This window comes from Polypterus senegalus, chromosome 8, assembly GCF_016835505.1.
Source record: "Polypterus senegalus isolate Bchr_013 chromosome 8, ASM1683550v1, whole genome shotgun sequence".
In the NCBI taxonomy this organism is placed as follows: Eukaryota; Metazoa; Chordata; class Cladistia; order Polypteriformes; family Polypteridae; genus Polypterus; species Polypterus senegalus.
The window spans coordinates 11128223-11147270 of record NC_053161.1 but is presented as its reverse complement, the minus strand read 5'-3'; the positions used below and the strand labels follow the sequence as shown (position 1 = coordinate 11147270).

At 36.2% G+C, this 19048-nt stretch overlaps 1 protein-coding gene across 3 annotated transcripts in view; it reads left to right on the top strand.

Annotated features, from left to right (window-relative positions):
• The first annotated feature begins 310 nt into the window (after positions 1-310).
• nxf1b (nuclear RNA export factor 1b) overlaps positions 311-19048 on the top strand; it is an 87723-nt gene continuing 68985 nt past the window's right edge. The window contains exons 1-2 of one of the 3 annotated variants that reach the window (XM_039760727.1): positions 311-404; positions 14234-14287. In XM_039760727.1, coding sequence (XP_039616661.1) covers positions 341-404; positions 14234-14287 — 118 coding nt within the window. In that variant the 5' untranslated portion in view covers positions 311-340. Of the gene's footprint in view, positions 405-13993; positions 14181-14233; positions 14288-19048 lie in introns of those variants that run through there. The other 2 variants (XM_039760725.1, XM_039760726.1) reach the window with 2 other exon arrangements.

Here is a 19048-nt window from a genome sequence, read left to right as displayed (position 1 = left end):
TCTAGCTATAAAAAAAACAAGCTTTAGATGTTTATTAAATGGAATATAATAGCACGTGTTTGCCGCTCTCTTCGGTCTATTTATTTTTTAATACACAGTTTGATGGTGAAACGGAAGTGCAAAATCAGTATTAAAATAATTTTGCGACCAACTGTACGCCATATTTAGAAGGGTCACAGCTCGATTAGTATTTTTAACCAAAAATTAGGCGGGAAGAGTTTAGCGCAGTGGGCGGAGTCGGAGACGATTGCTTGTTGAGTTACGGAGAGATCTCTCCTTGTCACACAAGCCATTTTTAATGGTGTTTTTCTGATTTAGCGCCTGGAGCAGAAGGGCTCGGATGGCATTCAGACGGCGGAGATTTCAGAATTTCCAGGTGGTGCGACAAGTGCATTTCGATGAGCGTAAGTTTTTATGTATTCTGAGTTCCCATTGGTGTCCGAGGAGAAGAAAAGCACTTTTATTAAACGTTGCCATAAAGTCAGCTTGCTGCCTCGCTTAATCATGGGTTTGGGGAGGCGATGCAATTAATATAGTTATGTTCTCCCGGGCTTCAGGTTTATCTAAATAAAACCGTTAAATATTCCCTTTTTTATGTTAGATTTTTTTATTCCATCCTGTAGCTTAATCCGTTTCAACATGACGCTGTATGCGTTTTGTTTCCCCTTTTTGGCGTCGGGGAGAAAGTTTGAATCATGCACGAGGGTGTTGTTTCTCTTGTACTTAGGATTTTTGTTCATATAGTTTACATATAGCACTTTATAGTTTATAACGTTGCAGCAATGTTTAAAAATAACACCCATTAAAAGTTTGTTCTAAAAATTATGTTGCTAGAGCTGGCGTCGTGACTGCTGTTGCCTTTATTGAAAGTCTTCAAGTGCGGATGACAACGTTTTGCTGCAAAATATACTACTGTATATGCTTGGGATATTTAAATCCATGGGGTAAACAATATCACATTCACATTACTTCAAACTGTTTAGTCATGTTTAGTTATACCAGAGACGCTTCATATTCGTCAGTACCCATTGTATTTCCTTCTGCTCCGTACACAAACTACCCGCGGTCTGCATTTCAGGGTTCTACTTCACGCGACGCATGCTGCAGCGGACGCTCCTGCCACGCAAGCGTTGTAGTGTTTATACTTGCGCGCGTACTTTACGTAAATTTGGAGGAATCCACCAGGGGGGCAGTGCGAGATATTATCATGGTGAGAAAATGTTCGGCTTCTCTGTGTTGTGAATTGCCTAGAACACCCATTAATTTCCGACAAAACCTTGCCGCAATATCTCTGAAAATATTGTTTATTGATTAAATCCATCAATCCAGGGATGTGTCCATTCCAGCAAGCATTGGGAACGAGTGAGAAACAATCCCTGGACGAGGGGATTTTTCTCAGTGGCTTAAATACAGCGCTGTACATTATGTTGCTGTTGTGAAGTTGCAAAAAAAAACTGCACAGAAGACGGCATGTGAGATTTTTAAAATGTATCGTGTCATTGCGATCGAGAATATGCGACGCTTGATTATAAAAGCACCACGAATACATCTGTATGTCGACATCTTGCTTCATCACATCACACCTTTATTCAAACATCCAAGCGCGCAGACCGATCTCGTAGGATCCGCAAAGCGTTCTGTCACATGTAGATAGTAAACAGAGACTCTGACGTCACATTCCAACTTTTAGCACACTGTGCCACCCCCGACTTTTTTCTGGTACTGAACTCGACCGGCTCAGAGGACGCATCATATGAACGCTTAACGTCTTCGTCACTTGCAATTCAAGTTTGCGGTTTTGCGAAGGGGAACGCTGGTCTTACCTTGTTACCTCATTACATCCTTGGTTGATATGCCGTCGTCCCAAACGCTCAACTTAAATCACTAATGTTTGTTCATTTCTCCTACACCTAAGTGAGGTAAACAATTGTCCCTCTCCTGAGGACATAAGCAAATGTGAATTTCTGCCCTACTAATACGTGCCGCAGAAAAACGTGGCACAAGTCTTTGTCCTTTAGTGCAGGCTGATGGGCATTCACAGTTGGGTGGCAACTGATATCCTGGTGACCAGCAGCAAAATACAAAGCTATCAAACTGTTACAACGTGCCATTCACTTAAACAGGCAGCTTTCAAAAATGGATGGATGGAGAAGAAAAGCTGAATTATTTTCAAGAAAAGGGGAATGTACAGAACATGTTTCTTTATATATTGCTGATTTGAACCAAAAAGCATACATCCACATCTGTTTTACACTGCATTGAACACCTGTATTTGAATGGAATTTTGGATGAAGTATTCCTAAAAGATAGAAGATGACTTTGGTAAACATTTTTCAAAAGCATTTACATAATATGAAGTGACATGAAAGTTTTAGAAATTACTGGATCTGTCTGACAACAAGTTGGGATATAAGCTATTGGATTTGGTGAGGGTTTCTTCCCTTGGGTAGTGTATATTTTTAAACCCTCTCCTTTTAAAACATTTGTAGTTTCTGTTAGACAGTAATTTGTTACTGTACTGGTATCCTGTTATTACTATAATTGGCGAGTCCATGCATTCCAGTGGATATCACTGATTTCTTTTTAAGCCATTGTAAGCGAGACTATTAATGCTGCACTGGTATCCTGCGACAGCAACACTGCTCTTGAAACGTACTGGCCTGGAACATGGCAAGCAAACATGTTCTTCCTGTCTCTTCAGTAGAAACGCATAGGTTATGAACTTTAGTGAGTAATGCATACAACTAATGTATGCATTTCCTGTTAATGAGTGAAATTCTCTGATAAACTTATTAAAGGCAATTTAATGTAAAACTCAGGGAGGACAAAGTGTAGAATATATTTCCAAGAAATCCATCACATTATGTTGACTTGCGGCTGGAACTCTGGAAACTAAGTGTTCATTTAATTCTAAAATACAGTTAGCTCCATAAATATTTGGACGGAGACAACCTTTTTCTAATTTTGGTTCTGTACATTACCACAGTGAATTTTAAATGTAATAACTCGGATGCAGTTGAAGTTCAGACTTTCAGCTTCAATTCAGTGGGTTGAACAAAAAGCATAAAAATGTGAGGGAACTAAAGTATTTTTTTTTAACACAATCCCTTTTATTTCAGGGGCTCAAAAGTAATTGGACAAATTAAATAACTGGAAATAAAATGTTCATTTCTAATACTTGGTTGAAAATCCTTTGCTGGCAATGACAGCCTGAACTCATGGACATCACTAGATGCTGGGTTTCCTCCTTTTTAATGCTCTGCCAGGCCTTTACTCCAGCGGCTTTCAGTTGCTGTTTGTTTGTGGGCCTTTCTGTCCGGTTTAGTCTTCAACAAGTTAAATGCATGCTGAATTGGGTTAAGATCAGGTAACTGACATGGCCATTTAAGAATTTTCCACTTCTTTGCTTTAATAAACTCCTGGGTTGATTTGGCTGTATGTTTTGGGTCATTGTCCATCTGCATCATGAAATACTGCCCAATCAATTTGACTGCATTTAGCTGGATTTGAGCAGACAGTATGTCTCTGAATTCTGAGGTGTTCATTCGGCTGCTTCTATCCTGTGTCACATCATCAATAAACACTAGTGTCCCAGTGCCACTGGCAGCCGTGCACGCCCAAGCCATCACACTGCCTCCACCGTGTTTTACAATGATGTGGTATGTTTTGGATAATGAGCTGTTCCACACCTTCTCCATACTATTTTCTTGCCATTATTCTGATAGAGATTGATCTTGGTTTCATCTGTCCAAAGAATGTTTTTCTAGAACTGTGCTGGCTTTTTTAGATGTTCTTTAGCAAAGTCCAATCTAGCCTTTCTATTCTTGAGGCTTATGAGTGGCTTGCACCTTGCAGTGCACCCTCTGTATTTACTTTCATGCAGTCGTCTCTTTATGGTAGACTTGGATATCGATACGCTTACCCCCTGGAGAGTGGTGTTCACTTGGTTGGCTGTTGTAAAGGGGTTTCTCTTCAACATGGAAATGCTTCTGCGATCATCCACCACTGTTGTCTTCCATGGACGTCCAGGTCTTTTTGCATTGCTGAGTTCACCAGTGCTTGCTTTCTTTCTCGGGATGTACCAAACTGTAGATTTTGCCACTCGTAATATTGTAGCAATTTCTCAAATTATTTTTTTTCTGTTTTTGCAGCTTAAGGATGGCTTTCTTCACCTGCATGGAGAGCTCCTATGACCGCATGTTGTCTGTTCACAGCAAAATCTTCCACATGCAAGCACCACACCTCAAATCAACTCCAGGCCTTTTATCCACTTAATTGATAATGACATAATGACGGACTTGCCCACACCTGCTCATGAAATAGCCTTTGAGTCAATTGTCCAATTACTTTTGAGCCCTTGAAATGAAGGGATTGTGTTAAAAAAATGCTTTAGTTCCCTCCCATTTTTATGCAATCTTTTTGTTCAACCCACTGAATTAAAGCTGGAAGTCTGCACTTCAACTGCATCTGAGTTGTTTCATTTAAAATTCACTGTGGTAATATACAGAACCAAAGTTAGAAAAAAGTTGTCTCTGGTCAAATATTTATGGACCTAACTGTATGTCCCCAGTTTATTATTTGCTTCTATTTATTGCACCAGAAGCTCAGGTTTTTGAGATCCAAACATGTTTTGCCTTCAGCATTTTTCATGAATCAAATGAATATACAAGGTCTGGCCAAAAAGAAACCAATTAAAAAAAAAAAAAATAATAATAATATCCTTGCATCCTAATCAGGGTTGTCTCCTTCAAAGTATTCCCCTCCTCTGCTTATATACTGCTTTCAATGTTTGTTTGTTTTTTTTTTTCTTTTCCGGAATGCATCCTGGAAATTGTTTTTATAGAGTGTCATGTAGGTTCCATGGTGAATTTTCTATCATTTGAAATTAGTGACCTTTCATGATGTATTTCAACTTCAGGAACAAAAAAGTGCACCCATGTTTCATCACTTGGTATGACATGTTTTAGAAAAGCTTTCATCAGCATTTGAATGGTGCAGCAACTCCTAAATGACTACGGCATGATTCACTTTTTGCACATTTGTCAAGAGATATGGCACAGATTTTACATCAACATAATGCATCTGTAGTGTTTCAGTCAAGATTTTGTGACCCAAATGTTTGCTGATGCATACTTATTCAGCAGCTTCACTGACTGATGACAATTTTCACAAATCAATGCATGCAGTTTCTCAATGTGATCACTGTCCAGTTTTGCTGTCTTCTGCTTGTTTGAATCAAGTAGTCTCCCTGATTTGAAATGTCAGCACCATTTGTAACATTGTGTGCGGCTTTGACAGTCCTTTTCATAAGCTTGCTACAACATTTGAAAAGTCTCAGTAAAAGTTTGTTTTGCCAGTTTTGCAAAAGTGATGTTGCTCTTCAAGATCCTTCTCATTTCAAATTGTACAACAAATCATAGAAGGCACAGAAGACAAGTTCAGTTTTACATGTACTCTGACTATTTTTAACGTGGCATGCTTGAGCAAGTAGGAATTTTAAAAGTCAAAGTCACCACTATGCACCTCTGCTATCGTGAGTCTGCCATGTTTTCTTGTTGGAGCCATATTTAATAAGTTCAGTTTTTTCATAAGTACAAACCCATTATAAAATAAGGGCTTTGACAGACAACACATTTCAAGCTGTTTTTTAAGTGTCTGGGGCTGTGCTGCTCAATCTATTTTCAAGTTGGGCTTGTTCAGTTTCAACAATATTTAAACAAAGACATTAACTTTTCTAGATTATAGTAATGATCACCATCAGGGTACACCTGTGCAATTTGGCATATCCATTGATACTGGAGCAGTATGTATTTTGCCAGGAAGCTAAGGTGTTTAGATCAAATCTATACAAGTGTGAAGATGCACTAACTATACCATATTGTGCCATGTAATTTCCACTGGCACGTTCTGGAAGTAAAGAAACTGCCTTTCTTGCTTTGTGTGAAGAGTTGCACTGTAACCTTTTCAAGAAGAGCACAGACCACCCATATATAGAAGTGCAATTGGGCCATTTCTGAAAACTATCCACATGGCTACTTTTTTTCCTGCTACATTTTAAATCTGGCTTTTTGTGAAATATTTATTAGATTTTTGTATTCTTGTTTTTACTTGCAACTTATAGTTGTGCTTGAAGGGTTTGTGAACCCTTTAGAGTTTTGTATATTTCTGCATAAATATGACCTAAAACTTGATCAGATTTTCACTCAAGTCCTAAAATTAGGTAAAGAGAACCAGTTAAACAAATGAGACAAAAATATTATACTTGGTCATTTATTTGTTGAGGGAAATTATCGAATATTACATATTTATGAGTGGCAAAAGTATGTGAACCTCTAGGATTAGCAGTTAGTTTGAAGGTGAAATTAGAGTGAGGTGTTTTCAGTCAATGGGATGACAATCAGGTGTGAGTGGGCACCCTGTGTTATTTAAAGAACAGGGATCTATCAAAGTCTGCTCCTCACAACACGTTTTTGGAAGTGTATCATGGCATGAGCAAAAGAGATTTCTGAAGACCTCAGAAAAAGAGTTGTTGATGCTCATCAGGCTGGAAAAGGTTACAAAACCATCTCTAAAGAGTTTGGACTCCACCAATCCACAGTCGGACAGATTGTGTACAAATGGAGGAAATTCAAGACCATTGTTACCCTCCCCAGGAGTGTTTGACCAACAAAGATCACTCCAAGAGCAAGGCATGTAATAGTCGGCGAGGTCACAAAGGACCCCAGGGTACCTTCTAAGCAACTGAAGGCCTCTCTCACATTGGCTAATGTTCATGAGTCCACCATCAGGAGAACACTGAACAACAATGGTGTGCATGGCAAGGTTACAAGGAGAAAGCCATTGCTCTCCAACAAAAACATTGCTGCTCGTCTGCAGTTTGCTAAAGATCACATGGACAAACCAGAAGGCTATTGGAACAATGTTTTGTGGACATATGAGACCAAAATAGAACTTTTTGGTTTGAATGAAAAGCGTTATGTTTGGAGAAAGGAAAACTCTGCATTCCAGCATAAGAACCTTATTCCATCTGTGAAACATGGTGGTGGTAGTATTATGGTTTGGGCCTGTTTTGCTGCATCTAGGCCATGACAGCATGCCTTCATTGATGGAACAATGAATTCTGAATTGTATCAGAGAATTCTAAAGGAAAATGTCAGGACATCTGTCCATGAACTGAATCTCAAGAGAAGGTGGGTCATGCAGCAAGACAACGACCCTAAGCACACAAGTCGTTCTACCAAAGAATGGTTAAAGAAGAATAAAGTTAATGTTATGGAATGTCCAAGTCAAAGTCCTGACCTTAATCCAATCAAAATGTTGTGGAAGGACTTGAAGCAAGCCATTAATGTGAGGAAACCCACCAACATCCCAGAGTTGAAGCTGTTCTGTATGGAGGAATGGGCTAAAATTCCTCCAAGCCAGTGTGCAGGAATGATCAAAGGTTACCGGAAACATTTAATTGCAGTTATTGCTGCAAAGGGGGGTCACACCAGATACTGAAAGCAAAGGTTCACATAAATTTGCCACTCGCAAATATGTTAATATTCGATCATTTTCCTTAATAAATAAATGACCAAGTATAATATTTTTGTCATTTGTTTAACTGGTTTCTCTTTATCTACTTTTAGTACTTGAGTGAAAATCTGATGATGTTTTAGGTCATAGTTATGCAGAAATATAGAAAATTCTAAAGGGTTCACAAACTTTCAAGCACCACTGTATATTTGATCATGATATTTCCATAGATAATATCCAAAGATTACCAGCATATGCAAATTAATGTCTGCCTAAACATGTCATATGTATGTCAATAGTGTGACATTAACCACTGTTAACAAAAGTAAAAATACGTTTCATCTATTATGATTTTTTTTCATGATTTCTTGTAACCATTTTCAGCCCTATCAAGAAATAATTCATCACATTTTGTTTCTGTAATGTTTTTCCTCTTTTACATGCAGGGAAGCTTTCTCTTCAACTGTCAGTGTCGCTAAGAGTGGAGAAAAATAATTTTACTTTCAAAAATGAGTGTTCAAACACAAGCAGTAATTTGATGATAGTAGATTTCAATTTCCAATCATTAAATTACATTTGTCATTTCAGTTTGTGACAGAAAATTGATCTGTTCTGAATATGACCGAAAAAAATCAAAATGGGATGTATGAAACTGGCAGTGTAAAGTTAATGTCCTTTCTCACATACTTTGTTTGGCTATATTAATGGAAGCTTATGCATATGGCTTTTGAATGTTTCTTGTACAAACCAAGAGTCATTGTTTTTTTCTCCTGTTTGTTTACCACTGACTTTCTAAATGAGTTAGGCAATTCCAGACCTGAATTTCTTTGAACACCAGACATTAGCCTGTGCCTCTGTTGCAGGTAGTTCACGTGTCGTGGGGTCTCAAGGTGTGTTCACTCCTCTTTTTTATAATTGTTGATCTGCTAGTATTTCCCTCTGTCACTCTTTCTAAGTTACAGGGTGTGAGTTGATGTTTTATTTGGCTCTGAATTGCCCACATACTAAATCCAGCATATACAGACATAATCATGTGATCCAGTTTAATGTTCTTATGTGGCATTTCTTTGCATATTTCGCATAGTTCACATTTTGGATGCTTTGGGAAAATCACTTTTGCTCCATTTCATATTGGAGGTTTTTTTTTTTGACTGTTTCTGTTTACATTGTAATATAGAATACATCCTAGTGTACCACCTTAACTGAAGCAATGTTGCCAAATATCACAAACAAACAGGTTGAATGAGAAAAAGATAGTATTGTGTCAAAATAAACAGAACATTAGTAAAATGCTTCTGGTCCTCTTCCTTCCCAGGTTGGTTCATTATCTGGCAGGTGATATAACTTCCTGGATTCTGGTATTTCACAAATAATGCTTATGAAATACATTTTGTTGAATAAGCCTCATTTTGCAACCAAGGCTTGGCTGGCTCTATATGCAGTGTGTTTCTTGTTAACTCAAGGCAGGCTTAGGCGATTCACAGTTGTGATCTATAAACCATTTCATGAAACCCTTGTTAAAAACATCCGTCATTGCTCAGAAAGCACAGAGGAAAGTGCAAAATTTACAGATTAAATTCTTGTGACTTTTAAGGATGAATCTGATTGGTTGCATTGTGTATTATGGAACAACTTGGAAAAAATGTTTTTGTTTAGTAGTTATAACCTAGAAGAATATGTAACAGATAGTGGTTGCCTTTTCAGCAGCTGAACAAGAAATAGTACTTACTCTATAGGAACACAAAAATTAAGTGTGTGTGTGTGTGAGAGAGATAAACTTTGCTTGAAAATCTATAGCGGGCTGCTGCCTATGTATGTTATGCTTCTGCATTTGTGCACTGTATAATTTAAATGTTAATGGCTTTATTCATTATAAAAAAATTGTTTGAATTTTCCAGTTTGATTGTAAACATACTAGTTTTTGAATGTCATTATTTAAATATGTTAGTATTTTATACCAGTCTGAAGCCCATTTGGCAGTAAATGAATATTGTAAATGAAGATAACTCTGACTTAGTGGAATAATACAGTGCATTTACATGCAAATATATTGTGTATTTAGGGACCAAAAATAGCTGCTGGTTGTACCACTGGTGCAGTGTTTCCTGCTGAAGGACTTTGCTGTCATTAGAAAGTCTGATTGTACAGTAGAACTGACCCTACACATTAGTCTTCTTTAAATGACTTACATGTGCATTGATGTTGCAGAATGATTTGTAATTTGCATTGTCAGTCTGTCTGATTCTTTTAATATAGATATATAGATGGATGGTAATGTTTTGAACAATGGTGCAATGTATGGCTGAAACTAATTGCATATAAAGTTTAGTTTTTGTAATTCTGTAATGAGTAAATACCAAGGGGTCTGTGTTGTCATTTAAGAACTAGTGGGAGAACAATACTGAATTTTTTTTTTTTAAAGGATGAATGCACTTAATTATTGAGGTGTACAATCAAATCTACTGTATGTAATATGTTATCCTTTATTATACATACAATTACAGTCCCTCTCTCTGACAAAGAGCAATGGGGATTAAAAGATGAATAATTTAAATGTGAATTTCAATAATTTTTATTTTCAATAAACAGTATAGCTTTTTGTGTTACATTTTGTAATGTACATATCAGATTAATACAAAAGAGAGTTTATCTAAGAGTGGAACAATATTAGATATGTTATAAAAAATTCCATCAAAGAACAGCAGATGGCGAATGATAGTATAAATGTTGCGTATGGTTAATTTTTGGCATTATCAATGGGTAGTTTAGGTTATAATGATTTATCACTTTGCAAAAAACATTTCAAAATGAATGTAAACAATAGTTTGGCAGTATTAGATATGCTTAAAAAATTACTTTGAGCGTTTTTTCAATGTTTTGTTTCTCATTAAATTGGAGTTTCATGAACTCTTAATCCAAATCCACTAAGCCTGAGACAGAGCAGAGTTGGAGAAAACACATATTTACAAAATTTACTAAAAATAAGCCTGGCTTCTCAATTTAAGTGAGGCTTACTTGATAAGTGTGCTTTGTGAAATACCTCCTCTAGTCTACAAGGGTCCCTGTGTTGTTGGTTTTTTTTTTTTTAACTTCTAGATTCATTGATATCCTAGTAAGGGTGATCTTTTGAACCCCAGCTTTACACGTCCTTTGGAACTGGAAAGATCCATGTCATTTTTAAGGCTAACAAGCCAGTATTCCCTTTAATACCACCGTAGCACCCAGAACTTTTATAGTAGGTCTTGGGCTACTTGTTCTCATAAAAGGAAAACACGGTCCAAACTGTTCTATTTATGGTCCATAAGCTGCCTCCTAAGTAATCTGGAGGAACAGTGTTAGCCTTCTGTTATTAAAAATGTCTTGAATTTGTTTGCAGTTGTTTATAGGCAGATGCTTTGCAAACTTTTATGGATTCCTTTTTACATTTATAATACTATTGTAAGTCACTTCTCGTGTACTATGCCACCTGAGTGCCATCTCTGCCATAGGTGACCCTCTGTCATTTTTAATATAAAAAGTAAAAAATTACACTTCTAGTCGGGTGGAGACTTGTAAAATAATGGATGCAATTTAACAGTATGATCAGTGTGAAATAATTCTGTCTCATTTGGAATTAGTGACATACAGAAAAATTAACCTATTACAATCAAATGCTATAATTTTGGATTAGCATTTTCTGGTCTAAAGTGGTTGCAGTCTTTTGTTCCATTTTTTTAATTAAATGAGTGTGTTTACTGAAGTAATTTTAGACCCTTCTCTTATAAATGTTTATAGTGTGATTTCTCTGAATTTCAAAAAGATGTACTATTATGACTTTTATTCCTCAGGATTTTTTTTTTTTTTGCTTCCTCCTAATTTATTGTCCTAAGAATTTTGTTTTTTACTATTGCTAAACAGAACGTCATTAAATCATAAATAAGAAAAAGAAATGGCTAATCAGCTAAAACTGTGTTGTTTTTACCTGTGTCTATTTATCAGTAGGTGGCAATTTTTATTTCAGTTCCATTTTGGAAGGACGATGCAGAGTTTTATTCATCCCCAAAACGTTTTTCCTTCTGGAAAAGTAAAATATAGGCTGGATTAATTTTAACAGCTCTGAATAACAGGTAAACACACATGCGCGCACACACACAGTAGGATCTGCTAAATATAGCATGTTCAGCAAGCCAAAAGAAATTATTTCTTTTAATGAAAAAAATGTTTTGCACAAAATGTAAACTAACATGGTAATCCAGTTGCACAGTTGAGCACCCCTGCTGTGGTTGTGAGTATGCAATTTCATGAATGTAGAATTGCTCCAGAGTTCTATTTTATTTGGGGCATTTGTGAAACCTGGTCAAAGGAATACATTTTTAGAAAAGTTAGAAATGGAGATTAGCATTTGACAAAATGCATATCCTGCTACATTGTACTTCATATTGTATTAATGTTTCCCAGAAAGTAAAAAGAGATTTTGAAATGAATTTCTGACACCACATAGTATGTTCAAAAACAGAATGTGAAAGTGCATGTTCCATTAACCCTTAAATTGGTTAGTAACTAAGAAACTGGATGGTCTGAAATATTTTTGATCTACAGGGCCCAGACCGAGTACCCATTTGAGAATTGCACTCCTCCATTTTGCAAATTGGCTTTATTCCAAACTATGGTATCTGCTGCAAAGCACAAATCAACTGTGGATGGGATGCTAGCCTACTGTAAAGATACTTGTGCGTAACAGCCAGGCACACTCGGACAGGATTTACAAAGATGGTATTTTGGACTAGAAATGACACCGAGAAGGAATGAGGTGGAAACACTGACCTCTCTATTGCATGTCCATCTCTGAGTTGTGCACCCAAATTAAACACCACATAATTAAGAAAATAATAAAACTTCAGTTATGATGATAGTATTTTATTTGTGTGGAAGATGTTATCCCCACGTGGATATATGCACCTGTGCCTACTAATTTACAAATGGCAGGGTATTCTTTTTATAGGCAGTGATATAATTACAATGTGAACCACTTAACATTGCCTGCTTGGAAGACTCTTTTTGGTAAAAGATAAAATATTACCTTGTAAACCTCAGACTAAGCTTTGCAGTTATATTTCAATACCCGTATAAAAATAAATAAAAGTAGATCATATGATATTCAGAGATGTTTTCCCAGATGATAATGGTTTATTTCCTTATGGCAACTGATGCAAGAATAAACTCTGGACCTGGACAACTGTGAACTGGATCAGTAGGTATATAAATGACAAAAGAAAAAAGTGGAAATCATTCTGAATAGAGTTTTGGTGCGTTCAGTATATGGCAAGGATTTTTTTTTTTCTTTTCAAAGTCTCTTTAAAAGTACTTTACAGTATGTGGCTATTAGTAGTGTTCATTTAACGTGCATGCTCCCTGGTTATCAGCATTTTAAGCATTCACAGAATTAATTTATGAAATCATGGTAGCATTAAAGTTTATGGTTATCCATAAACACCTTTTTATCAAGCAAATTGCATTTTGAAGACTTCAACTGACACTTGTTTACATAGCGAATGGACAGTAGTTTTCTGCTTCTCCATACCAGACCTATCCAATACACATTACTCAATATCTGCTTCAATCTGATCAGTTTAAGATCCCCACATAATTTTATATTGTCTCTGATAGCGTTGCAGTGTAGCTACACGGAACGTCTTGTAGGCATTCGACGATTCCGTTTAAGTTTGTTTTCTTATTTATCATAGCATACTGATTTAAAGCCCCACATTTTCAAACGTGAGATACCGTACAACAAGCGTTCACTTATCTATCCTGTGTATTTATACAGTATTTATAAAGCTTATATAAGAAATGGTAAAAATATAACGAATCGCGCTTGACTCACGATCTACATAGGCCTATGTCGCGTTTAGGACGGTGCGTTCAAAGATTAGAATGGCTAGCGACTTCAAAATAAAGTTCAATCATTAGAGTAGGTATCGGGTCGAGAGTGTAATCCCATTTTGGGTGACGATTTACAGTGGGCATTAACAAGCGACTTCAGGCTGATGAAATAGAAACGTTTATTAAGTCACATTTGTAAAGCTTTCACTTTTAGGTTATTTTAATACTGTTTTATGTTTACCTTTGTTAGTATGGAAAACAACTTACAATTTAAGTATTTCTCAAACTATATCAGCTTTAGAAATTGATTAACGCCCCGGCATCAGTATTTCTAGTAAAGTGATAGTTACAAAGTGAATTATTCAAATCCAGAATCGGTGAAACAAGGAATGCTTGTAAAGGCAGTTATGTGATGCAGTAGTTTTCTAGTGTCATTTTTGGAACAGCAAAGCTCAGTTTAGTCCGTGGTCACGGCTGCATTTTTCACATTAAAGAATTATCATTTGCTCTGATTATGAATGTACCCTGGATGTTAAATCTTTGCTTTTGTTGGATGACCAACTGTAGAGGGCGCTGTACGGACAACCTCCTACATTGAAAATGCCATAGAACTCATGTGTGTGCGAGGTCCTTGACGCATGCGTCCTGTACAAATCCCTGAAAGCTTGAGTATCATTTATTAACGTACACAAATCTGTTAAAAAATAGTTGAATTTTTCCCACAGCAGGTTGTGGCGCGCGTCGGCGCATTGTGGAGTGGCGGAGGAACATGGCTATGGCTGAAGAGGGTCGATATTTTAATGGTAAGCGATGTTTTAAGATTCGGACTAAAATGGAGTTGGTTTTCCCCCCACAGATGGTGTCTATGATGGGCGACAAGAGGCAACGTTCTTGCCGATTGGATACTCAGGTAATACCGGTGGTGCGGTGTGCATGTACACAAAGGCTGTAAGCTAGAGTTGTAACGGGTGTAGATGTGTAATTGGTCTGATGCCATTGTGTGTAGTGCCTATTAGTACGTTTACAGCGCTGCGGCTGCTGCATCCACGTTCATTTGCTTAGTATTGTGTGTGTTGGGGATGGCCGGGGTTTACGAAGACGGTGATGGGCATAATTTTGGACATCTTGTAATCTTCTATGAATAATTTTCCTTCATGCACCACTTTGAGTAGTTTTGTTTTGGAAAAACACCGGAACTGAAACGTGATAGGAATCAGTGTGTGTGTGTGTATGTATGTATGTGTATGTATGTATGTATGTATGTATGTATGTAGTGAGCAGGTTCTTGTCTAGTGTGTCGCACGATTAAGAACACAAAGGACTTTTTTTCCTTTGCGTCTATTACAAGGTCTTGAACTGGAGGGACCAACTCCAGGTAAATATTGCAAAAGTTGACTAGATTGCTTTGGAACCTGGACTTAAAACTGCACAAATGTACGCGGAATAAGCACTATTTTTCATGTTCGTTTTTTATGCTTGTTTTTTGAGGTTTTCATACCGTCGAGCTTGTCGTGCAGTTCTTGGTTTATTAATAACATGTAGTAAGTTAATTCAACTGCACACTTATGTTTAACAAGATTTTAAGTTTTATAACTATTTCATGTTTCTTATACACACACACACACACACACACTCTAAAACTGTCAAGAGAGGTTTCTTTGATTGAAACCTGTGTTCAAGGCCAAATATCCTGTGTAAAGGCCCTTGAGATGCATTGTTCTCGATATGTTGCATCAGGTATATTCTTTGGTCATCCATCTTCAGAGCTACTTTAGGCTCTTTTGGGATTGCAGAAGGCTGGACTTTTTACTCTGGTAGTATTTGGCACAAGGCAGAACCTCTCTTAGACTTGGAGCCATTTAAAGCAGAGAGGTGCAGTGTTATGTATGCTTTGTTAAAACATTGCTCTTACATACTTCTGAGGATGGTTGGATTAAAGCTACTTACCATAATATTGTTCTTGCACATTACTGGAAAAGGCAAATCTTGGCATTGCTCATAAATGTTTACACTTCTGGATCATGTACTACATGTGACATTTTATTTACTGTGCAAGTTAGTAGTTACAAAAGGAATATCTCGCCAGTATTTTCACAAAGTGAAGAAACATAACTGTAAATTCTTATTGTGTGATTTAATTACAAAGGAATTCAAATAGTACCACATTTTTGAACATCATAGTAAAGGTAAACTCAGAAAAAATTATGTGGAGGTGTCTGTTCACATACTGCTCGTTAGAGACTGAAATTAATTTTACTAGGAGAATGAAATAAGGTTTAACCAAAGTGTCCAACTATAAAAGGTTTCCTGTGTAAGTTCAGTTCTGTTTATAAGTGAATTAAATTGTACAACTCGTATGCTTAGTTTAGGAATGTTATGGGATCACATATACAGGCAGTCCTTGGATTAAGAAGAAGATCCGTTTTTTTGGTCTGTCCTTGAGTCGAATTTGTATGTAAGTTGGGACGCATATGTATGGTTCTTATTTAATGTCGCTTATTCAAATGTTTGCCTGAGTCTTCTATTTGTTTTACCTTGCTGTGCATGTAAAACACATAAATATAAAAAAATCTTAAAACATAATATACAGAACTGTACATAATACTGTAGTAATTATAAAAGTAACTTCATACAGTACAGTGCTGTAAAAAAACAGTTCCTAAAACAACAAAAAAAAAGAAAAAGGAGGATGATTCAATGTTAACATTCGTTTTTGAGGTAACATAACTTTATTAATTAAATTACCCAGAAAGTTATGGACTTGTTGGAGAGAATGGGCCTGGTGCTTTAGAGTCAGGGTTTGACTCTGCTGTTGGAGAGAGCGGGTTTACTACACAAGTCAATTGGGCATTAAGGGATGTTTGTTCAGAGCTTTTCTTTCTCATCATAAATGATTTTGTAGCTGAAGCCCCCCTATAACTGTATGATGGCATTGTTCAGGGTAACATAATAGAAAAATGGGTCTGTGATCAGATTTGATGAGTTTCGATGTTGATCGTGCATTCAAAATCAATCAATTCTAAACTGCACAAATAACCATGCGATAGTTCATGCTAGAAACACATTTTTTTATAGAATGTTCTGTTGTAATCTATTGCAATTTTTATCCACTATCATTATTTGTCATAAAAATAAACATAAGCCAATGAAAATAATGCTCTGAATCAGCTGAATTCAAATTTTAATTAGCTTTACTTATAAGATATCCATTTTGACCAATCAAGCTGCGTCACTCATGTAGAAAAGGAGAGCATTCATTTGTAAGGCAGGATTTATCACAGTTTGTCAGGTTAGAATTTATTATAAGATGATTTATGGAGTTGGGGCAGTCCATTTGTAACCATGGGTTGTCCACATGTCTGACGTTCTCAACCCAGGGACTGCCTGTATATAGTTGAACAAGAAACATGGGTATCATCCAAAGCATTTTGTGTGCATCTCTTTGTCAGGGTTGTTGTTAGTAGCTTGTCAAAATATGTTTATTTTTTGTGTATTTTTTTTATTTTTGGAAATACTGATTTAAGTGTTGCATTAATAATAGCTGAACTGTTCCTTGAGTTGATAATTTGCACTGTTACAGGCTTTTAGTATAAAAAATGTATGACTGGTGCATCTAGTTCATAGCCAGTTTAAATAACCATTGGTTTTTCAAGAGTATTTGAATATAGTGTATTCTGAAGATACTTGGTACACTGCCAACCTGAACCTCCTCATGATGAGGATTAATTGTTTAGGATGGTCTTTTATTGTTAAACTTGTTGTAACAGGTCTCAAATGAAGTAACCCATTGAAAGAGTGGCTCTAGTAAAAAAGCATAATTGTCAGCAAATGCTTTGCTTCTTTGGGGTGAGAAGTTTGTTTTCCAAGCATTTGTCTTTTTAAAAAAAAAAAATTAAATTGACTAAACGTGTACATGGTTTTTATTTATTTCTGTACTCTGTGTGTGTGTATGTATTTATGTATGTGTGTGTAAACATATAAATCACATACAAAAATGCTAGATTAGTAAAACTGAATAAATGTAAATTTAATGAGAGATATTGCAGATCTTTGAATTATTTCTAACAAAAGTATTTTTAAGTATAATATGACAATTAATAGCCTAAAAAGATTTAAAACCGGATTTGTTTTCAATTCCAAGCCAGGCTGGTAAAAATTCATGAATTTCTGCCAGTTTCCTAGATTTGTAGTGTGTGTACATTTGCTGCCCAGCAGTAAAACTTAAGACGTTTTTAGAGTCTCTCTTTGGATTTGTGACTGTTTTGAGTTTCAGAGGAATGATTTCATGATTGAGTTTAATTTATTAATAGAATGGTTTGATGTTGAGATATATGTATTACACACACACACACACACACACTCTAAGGGCTTCGCTTGCCAATCCCGTGTTTGGTTTTCCGGATACACACTTTTAAGATTTTTTTTTTCTTTGACTTGTTGCTATTTCATTAGTTTCACTTTTATTTCAGAACTTCGTTAAAAACAATATTTGGAATCTTTCGAGTCCCAACATGCTGAATCTTTTAAATGAGGTCCATGAGACATGTGTTTAATGACTTTGTACCATAATTCAGGAATTTCAGCACAGACAAAACGATCTACATGATCAGCAGTTAATCTTCGTTTCATTTATTTTCTATTACACAAAATCTGTGATTTTGGCAGGTGTGAGTAGTCTTTGTATATCCACGGTAGCAGCTTAGGGAAGTTGTTCATTTTGACAGTATTAATTTTCCCAGCTAAGGTAAAGTATAGGATGAAACATCTGTTAATTCCCCCCCACCCCAGTACTTCAAAGGTTGTATTGAAAAAGATCTTTATACCTGTGGTGGTTATCCCTGGATATTTAAACTGTTTTAATGTTAGGAACTAATAGTTATCAAATCTGGCATGAGATATTTGAGAATTCACCGGAAAAGCACACTTATTGCAAATTCATTTTGAATCCAGGAATTGTAAAAATTTCTTGTAAGATATTTTAAGACTAATGGAAGATGTAATTGTGGGTCTGATGCATAAAACGCCATATCTTCTGCGTATAGTGATATTTTCATTTCTCTCATAATCTCCTTTATCACCAGTTTCTTCTGGAGATGAGTAGTCAGTAGTTCAGTGAGTTCAATGGGTAGTGCTGGGCGGTATGACCAAAATTCTATAGCATGGTATTTTTCTAAATTATACTGGATTCATGGTATTCAACTGTATTTTTTTTCCCCATGCATGAGTGGATGTTAACCACATTTTCCACTGCAGTTACTGCAGCAGACTGGCTAAGAATAACCTGTTTGTACAAAAAATATTTTAATGTGCACACAAGTATTAATACAGGTTTGCATGGCTCCATAAAGTGATAGTTTTCAAGGGGGTGGCACTAATGAAGAGAAGGAATCGCATTGTATGACAGATGCAGTCAAAATATAGAACCTTTTTTATTGTACAAATTTTGCAAACAACTTAAACTAAAATTTTGACAACATATTTTAAACCATCCAAAGAGGCATTTAGACTTGGTAAAATATCCAGAGGTGCTTGTCAAAAGTTGTATTGCACTGAACATGTCTTAGAAAAGGAATAAATAGTAAGTATTTTTTGTAAACCAACTACACTTTCTGTTAATGTTAACAATCTCTGTCCACTGACATGTTATGATGACTTTTTAAACAACTTTGCC